We start from the raw sequence: 8,148 nt of genomic DNA on the forward strand, positions 1-8,148 counted from the left end.
AGTTTCGCTTGCCTCTACTTGGCTTCAGCAAATTGGTAAAATTGAAGTTCCCAGTATGACTCAGATGGTAAACTTCTCTTTCCCAGTTTTTGTTTACTTCTCAGCCTGCATCTAGGCCTTACTCATCCTTTGTCCACATTATTCTTTGGGTTATAGAGTATTCTTCCTGAGAAATTCATCAAAGGGTTAGCTACAGCGAGCTTGCAAGGACGAGCACAGGTCGTCCCTGATCAGTTTATTGAATCTCGAACTTCTGGAGATCTAGTCTTTTATCTGGATGGAGCTCATAGTCCAGAGAGCATGGAAGTATGCGCCAAATGGTTTACGGATGCGGTTAAGGGAGACAACCAGTCAGAGAGTTCAGGACATTTGGTTAATGGCTCATCAGGTTCCTCTCATGATAAATCGCCAGTAGAAGAAAACTGCCAACAGGTAAGAGTATTATCTTAAATGTCTATACTTGCTTCTCTCTGCGGTTCTGCAAGATTTGAAAATATCTGAAAGAGAGCATCTGGCTTCTTTGCAGATGTTGCTGTTCAATTGCATGTCAGTTCGGGACCCAAATCTGCTGCTTCCACATCTAAGGAACACATGTGCAACCTATGGTAACTTCCTGAGAAGATAGAAATGTAGAAACAAAAAAAAACGTTAGGAGAAGAGTTAATATGGATAATTAGAGAAGGCTGAGTAATGGTTAATGTGTAGGTGTGCATTTCAAGAAGGCGTTGTTTGTACCAAACATGTCGGTGTATCACAAGGTTGGTACAGCAGCCGATTTGCCAGAGAATGATCCACAGGTTGACTTGTCATGGCAGATGACACTCCAGAAAGTGTGGGTAAGCCTTGTCCACAGTGAAGATAATGAAAGCAATGGGAAGAGTGAGGTGTTTACTTCACTGCCAATGGCAATCAAATGGTTAAGGGATAGTGTACATGAGAGTAGCTCAGGCACACGTGTCCAGGTATAAACACCGAACACCCTTGGTAGTTGAATATGTGGATGGCTCTTGGCTCTAAGGACTGTGTTTGTGTGTGTGCAGGTTCTTGTAACTGGTTCGTTACACCTTGTAGGTGATGTACTGAGATTGATCAGAAAATGAAGGTAAAACAAAACACATGTCATCATTATTCAAATTACACACTTAATCACCGAAGCCCCCCGGCGGAAGAGGATGACATTTGTTATGAACTTTTTGTCTGTATTATTTTGATTTTTCTTTTTCACATATAGATTTTCTTTCAAAGGAACAGATTCACAAATGCTAGCTTGGTTTATCTCTCTTGTTATCAATTTAGAATTTGAAAGGATTTGTATTGAGGTGAAAAAAATCCACTATTACTCATACATGAATTCTAAAACTTTTTAAAAATTTGAAAGGATTTGTATTAAAGCCATTTGATTTTAAAAAGTTTTAGAATTCATGTATGAGTAATAGTGGATTTAATACAAAAAAATTGGCAAAAATCAAATGGCTTTAATACAAAAGACAGTCCCATAACAATTGATATGGATGGTCGATAACCATCCAAAAAAAAGCAAATATAATGTTTATCTTAAATCTCTCTGATGACAGCGAGTTCTTCAATTCATTTGAAGACTACAATGAGTTCTTAAGGATTCTAGAATCTTTGAAATTCAGAAATCACAATGTCATCATAGCGCAGCCTGATAAGGAGGTTGCGTGGGAGTTTAATCCAGTGCGCTGCAAGGCTCTTTTTACTTAAATCAACACCACTCGATAAGCTCCCAAAGCAACATTTCAAGAAAAAGAAGAACAAGCAGAAGAAGAAGACAAGAACTAGGTGTGACTCTGACTAAGCCAATTGGAAAACTATATTCTGTGTCATCTTGTTTGTTATTTTCTTTGAATAAAAATATGCTTAATATATTTTAAAGATCATAAAACATACTGAAATGACCGAACAAACTCGCTCATAACGGTCTCTCCTCTAAAGCCTTTGCCGGAGCTGTTGGTTCTCTTTACGCAACAATTGTAACTCCTTCATTATCTCCGCCTGGTTCTCTAGAACCGAGCTTAATACCTTCGACATCTCCATCTGTATATACAACAACATTATAAGCTTTTAAGTCGACATGGGTGAGATTAAAAAAACACTAACTACCTCGTGCATGTGGAACTGTCTGAGGATCTCGATGTGAAGGTTTCTCATGTCGTCATGAACAGAGTTTTGGAATGAATCTAGAGTTCCTTCCAGTGTTCTTTGAAATAGCTGAAGTGTGAAATTGCTGCCACCCACCACTTGCTGTTGATCATTTTGAGATTGCTTCATGTTTCCTCCCTGCTACAGATTTGCACAAGTTTACAGATATTATCCCAAACGATTTAAAGAAAATGATTTTGTGGGAAGTTTTTTTACATACATTCATAATCGGAAGAGCTTCTGATGCAGATCCCAACTCAGGTCTCGGCATCAGATTACTAAAGGTTTCCTCTCTAGTTTCTGCTCCTGTTTTCTTTATCTTGGGTGAACCCGTAGAGAGAGAGTTGCTGATTCTCTCAGCATATGTCCTACGAGGTAAACTTGGTGATAGCCTCAATGAATCGATGTTACCCGGAGATGCCATGTTTTTTGCAAACAACGGGCTTGAAGGTAAGTTCTTGTCTGTCTCGGAAGCTGAAGAGATGTCTCTGATCCGTGGGAACTCTGAGCTAACGTTTGCTGCGATGTTTGTCTGACCAAGCGACGACAAGGGAAACATTGATCCAGATGTGCTACCACCACTTGAGCTTGAAACCCCGAGACGTGAAGGAAATTTATCGGAGATTTTCTCATTGGCCAATTGGTTGAACTTGTCAGATAATCTATCACCGCCCCATGATTCTGGAGGTGTCAAGGCAGAAGAAGAAGAGTCTTCACTTTTGGTTGATGCCGTTGGCGTAGTAGTTCCGAATGGTGAAAAAGCAGCTTTTGTATGTTCCTTGTTTCCATCTCCATATGGAAATCCCTTGCTAGATGAAGCAAATGGCTTTTTGTCGTCGATCAAATAATCCTTATTGTTGAATCCTACTTCACTATCAGCCCACTTCTCAACGATAGGGGAAAACACACGCATATCATCATTGAAACTGTCACTGGCACGAAGTGCATGTAGTCTTCCCGGTGGCGCACCAGACCATAGTGTTCTGTTTGGTGTTTGCTCTGCCGACGGCACGTTCGACGTACTCGTGGCAGTTCCACGAGAGCCTGTCGACTGTGAATCTGAGGGTGTCGTTGACGGAACTGGATCAGGAATGATAACTGAATCGTCCACTGTACCACCAAGAAGAGCCATCTCACCGTCGTAATTTTTCTCATTCACGATAACTGGTTTTGATGTTTGCCATGATAAACTTGTTACAGCCTGTGTATTAATAAAGCAAAAGCTTAGTTAGCTTTTGCAATCCAGAGTTTTTTATTTAAAGGGCTAAAGAGATTGCACTGAGTTAGAAATGTACTGACCTCTGAACTACTGTAAGCGTGCAGGACAGTGACAGGCTGTGGTATCTTACGAACGTCGTAAAACACTACTCTACCATTACCGGTTCCAGCTGCCAGAATGTAACCATTATCCCCAAACGCCAAAGATGAGAAAGGCGCCTCATAAGAAATGCAGGACGAAGATCTTTTGGATCCAGAGTCATACGTGTAAAGCTTTTTGTCCATCCCCACACTAGCAATTTTCTGTTAAACAGTAGATTACTTAGAAACTATGCTTATAAAATTTATCTCAAAGAGCATTTAGAAAATGCCTATCAAAGTTGAGGGTGCACGTGTGTACTGGTCAGAATTTGAAATCACATTCATCTGACTCTTTGCATTATGTGTACCAAGTATCATTGATTATGATTCAGTTACCTTTTCGTCTGATGGAGAGAAGCAAACACCCGCAGCTGGTGCAGAATGCTGCTTCCATGAGATCTGTGAAGATACCAGAAACTAAATTTTAAGTATAAACACATTATTTTGAAACCCCATCAATAACAGTACATGAAATCTTGTAAACATTAACAGAAGAGACAATCAAAGAGACACATGAGCAGACCTTTGGGTTCCGACCAGTCGTGTCCCACAGATGCACAGTGCCATCATCACCCGCAGTAAGTAGAAGGTGACGGCTGGACCTTGAATAGTCAAGCACCCTCAATACCTGATCTTAAATCGATTAGAAAACCAATTAGTTTTGATGACCGAGGTTCTGAACTACCGATGGAAGTATAAATGTACAGACTGAACAACCTGCTCATGTGGATCTTTGAGTTCGCTAGCCCTTGCTCCAGTTTTAAGGTTGTGAACTATCAGATCCCCACCAACACTGACAGACGCCAAATGCTCATCTTTGCAATTGTATATCACGCCAGTTATTGTACTTGTATGACCCTTCAGCTTCTTGACACAAAGCTTTTTTTGCAGATCCCATATCTTAACAATTTGACCAGTTCCACCAGAAGCTATGAACTTTGACCCTTTTCTGCCGAAGCTAATAGCCGACAAACATTCCTGAATTCATTATGACACAAGCAAATATGCATAAATAATAACCCCCACTAACCTCCACAATGGATTTGGCAATTAATCTAGCGAAAATGCAAACTTATGAAGGAGCCTAAACGTGACTACGATAGCGATGAAGTAAATTCTGAAATAAGATTTTGAATCACATCATAACAACGACATTGAGCTCAGATGTTGGTATTTTGCAGTTAATCTATAGATAAAATGCAGAGACTTTGGAAGATGGCGATGTACTTTATACTCTCATTTTCTGATTATGTTTAAAACGTGCAGGAGCCAAACAGTGACTACGATAGCGATAGAAGTATATTCTGGGATAGAATCTTGAATCACATCATGATTCATGACGGAGGAAATGAACTCAGATGTTGGTTATAATAACCACACTAATGTATTCATCCACAATGGCTCTTAGACTCCACAATAGTTGTGAAGAAACTCATCTAACAAGGATGACGGAGGACAATGAACTCAGATGTTGGTTATAATAAGCACACTAATGTTTTTCATCCTCATTGGCTCTTAGACTCCACAAAAGTTGTGACGAAACTCATCTAGCAAGGATACACCAATTCACATTTTCGAAAAGAATATAAAAAAGATCTCCTTTTAACCACAACCATTTATCTAAGATATATTTACTACTAAGAGGAAAAGACTGTGACTTTATATGAAGCAGAACACTGGAGTGAAGAAACTGAAGTAGAAAGGGATTAACCTCGGCACTATCACCACCGTCCTTCCCAGCAACCGGAACAGTTCCTAGACTAGTCCCATTAATCCTCCACAGTGATATCTTCTTATCATCTCCCGCACTCGCCACCACTAAATCTGCATCCCATAAAACAGAAACCTCAATACAATGCATTTTGCAAGCAAACCTGTTCATTTCATTCATCAGCTATTCCACTAATTACATTCCCAAATACTTAATCCCTAATTCAAATTTCGAACAGCAGATCACAAGATATCTAAGATTCATTCTACAAAAACTCAGCTCAATAATCACTACTTGAGTTGCTTTCCTAAACCTTTCACCCAACCAAACGAACCAAGGGAACACGCAATACAGATGCGACTAAATCTTAGATCAATTACTCGTGTGATTCCACTTGACGGAGTTCACAGCTGATCCAGGCGTCGGAGTGTAGCTCAAGACGCAGGGATCACCGGAATCGGCGGACACGTCGAATAGCTTAACCGTATCTCCGCCGCTCGCGGCCAGGAGGCGCCACGTAGGGTCCACCAAGTGCGACATCGTCACTACCGAGAAAACTCGAAAGGGTATTTCAGAATCTGAGACAATGCGGGGGGAACTCTCTACCTCTTCCTTCCTTCTCAGAGAGAGAGAGAAGAGAGACGAACAGTGAGAAATAAATAAATAATTATTATTTATTTTGAATTAAATTAAAAAAAAATTGAATTTTGTAACGCTTTGTGCTACTTTGTGCCCTTGATTATGGGCTGAGCTAGTGGGCCCTTGATAAAGGTAAGGAAAGCTACTTTCTTTTTCATCATTTCAAACCGAAGCTTAAATCTTTTGCAAGGAATCTGATGATTAAAAAAGGAAAGAGAAGATAAAAAGGTTTGATTAAAGTCACTACTTAACACTGCAGCCCATTATTATGTGAGGCCCAATCTAGTGAACCCAATTAGATCAGTGAAGACTTTGTCATATTGCAGTTTAGTCCTTTAGTGTTATTTTATTTTTATTCCTAACTCTTTTTTTTTTTTTTGGGTATAATTTATTCCTAACTCATAACTTTGAGAGTATAGATTTTCCTCTTTTATGATTCTTTAGCCTTTAGAAGTCACCTGACCCCCTATCTAGGAGAGCCAGTTATACCAATGTTTACTTTTTTTTTTTTCAATGGGTTGTTCATTTCTCCGGAGAGAGAATGGGAATGTTCCGGTGGCCAGCGCGAAGCGAACCCAGGTGGCTTTCCGTATTGGGGCCGAAGCTCCCTCAAGTAATCACCACGGGCCAGCCCGCGGGTTTAAATTTTGTGAGACAGATTAAACTAGAGTTTAAACAAGAATTTGTCACTGTTTACAAAACAAATACTGATTCTAATCAGCTAAAACTATATTCAAATTTGCAATCAAAGACGCCCATGATATATATATCTCCGTGCACAGATGATTAACCATATAAACATTCTATAGGTTTAATTCATACGTTATATTGTTTTTGATACGTTTAATTCATACGTTAAATATCCAAGTTGAAAGAGAGACATTGAACAAGTAAATGACATAAGGTCTGGTAAGGGATAAAGAATCAAAATCTTTCCTCCCTAATTTTTGCGTAGGATGAAAGTAACATAAAACAGATAAGACGTTAGTTAAATCTCTGTAGACAAACAATTGGGTAAGAATACTCATCATACCCATTTCTGTTTTGTTGTCAACGTTTTTGTTGTCGGTATATGTGTGTTTATATATCCGCCGAAATAATTTTGCAAGTGATTTTTGATTCTTATATCCCCAAAATAATCTTTATATGGCGAATCTTACTAGATTTGGAGAAGATAAAATGCAATCAAAATTAAAGAGAAGATAGACGTGGGAATATGCCTCACTGTTTCAGCTTGTTGTTTTGCAACCTCTACTTTTAATAAACTGGAATAAATCAAGTCATGAAATCTATTTTGGGGTTTTTGCCAAAACTAACCCACAACTTGATTTTAACCCCAAACTTATACCCAAACTTGAATCAAATGTAAAACTAACCTAAAAGCCTAGTGAAATTACAGCTCAGCCCCTTGTGACCAAACAAAAAAACAGAAGCCATTTTTACGAATATAGTCCTAGTAAATCGTCTGAGTCGTTTGAGATGTTGGAAGTCGTCTGGACGACTGACGTGTAAGTCGTCTGGTACCAGTTTATTTTAAAAATAATTTATAAATCTTGTAAAAAAATATTTTGATGCGTGAAAAATAAAAATCAAGTAATTATAAACAGTTTTAAGTGATATAAATTAAGATATGATAAAATTGATTTGTTTTGAAGATAGATGAGTGGAAGTAGTGAATCATGAAATACTTTGGTTTAGGAGTTTGGCAAACATATGTTGTAGTATTGTATGTATTGTTAGGGTTAGATTTTGGAAAACTAAAATGTTTTTTTCAAAAATTAGTTTTCACCTATATGTGTTTATTTATGTGTATAGTAAACACTTTTCAAGTTTGATTTGATTTTATGAAGTCTTTAATTAGATAATTAAGTTTAGGGGTTATGTTTAGGGTGTGGACAACTTATATTTCAGTCGTCTGTTGAATAATTTACTCGGACGACGTATATTTCAGTCGTCTGTTGAATAATTTACTCGGACGACGTATATTTCAGTCGTCTGTTGAATAATTTACTCGGACGACGTATATTTCAGTCGTCTGTTGAATAATTTACTCGGACGACGTATATTTCAGTCGTCTGTTGAATAATTTACTCGGACGACGTATATTTCAGTCGTCTGTTGAATAATTTACTCGGACGACGTATATTTCAGTCGTCTGTTGAATAATTTACTCGGACGACGTATATTTCAGTCGTCTGTTGAATAATTTACTCGGACGACGTATATTTCAGTCGTCTGTTGAATAATTTACTCGGACGACGTATATTTCAGTCGTC

General features: G+C 38.4%; 2 protein-coding genes across 4 annotated transcripts in view; one reads left to right on the forward strand and one right to left on the reverse strand.

Annotated features, from left to right (window-relative positions):
- The window catches only part of LOC106313349 (folylpolyglutamate synthase), a 4,271-nt gene extending 2,906 nt beyond the window's left edge, over window positions 1-1,365 (forward strand). For both annotated transcript variants that reach the window (XM_013751146.1, XM_013751147.1), the window contains exons 12-16: window positions 1-67; window positions 157-432; window positions 527-605; window positions 706-962; window positions 1,041-1,365. The exon at window positions 1-67 is cut by the window's left edge and continues 98 nt beyond it. In XM_013751146.1, the coding sequence (XP_013606600.1) occupies window positions 1-67; window positions 157-432; window positions 527-605; window positions 706-962; window positions 1,041-1,100 (739 nt within the window). In that variant the 3' untranslated portion in view covers window positions 1,101-1,365. The remainder of the gene's footprint in view (window positions 68-156; window positions 433-526; window positions 606-705; window positions 963-1,040) is intronic.
- A 359-nt stretch (window positions 1,366-1,724) lies between these two features.
- LOC106313171 (protein NEDD1) lies at window positions 1,725-5,874 on the reverse strand. Of its 2 annotated transcripts, none has more exons than XM_013750913.1 (9): window positions 5,614-5,874; window positions 5,234-5,346; window positions 4,240-4,500; window positions 4,046-4,150; window positions 3,859-3,921; window positions 3,463-3,684; window positions 2,384-3,364; window positions 2,125-2,301; window positions 1,725-2,058 (listed from the first exon to the last, which is right to left on the reverse strand). In XM_013750913.1, exons 1-9 carry the CDS (start codon window positions 5,771-5,773, stop codon window positions 1,951-1,953), a joined length of 2,190 nt encoding a protein of 729 aa, XP_013606367.1. In that variant the 5' UTR covers window positions 5,774-5,874; the 3' UTR covers window positions 1,725-1,950. The 2 variants fall into 2 exon arrangements, with proteins under 2 accessions (XP_013606367.1, XP_013606366.1); XM_013750912.1 differs by having other exon boundaries at window positions 1,912-2,058; window positions 2,125-2,304.
- Window positions 5,875-8,148: the final 2,274 nt, after the last annotated feature.

The sequence above is a fragment of the Brassica oleracea genome, chromosome C9 (assembly GCF_000695525.1).
Source record: "Brassica oleracea var. oleracea cultivar TO1000 chromosome C9, BOL, whole genome shotgun sequence".
NCBI lineage: Eukaryota > Viridiplantae > Streptophyta > Magnoliopsida > Brassicales > Brassicaceae > Brassica > Brassica oleracea.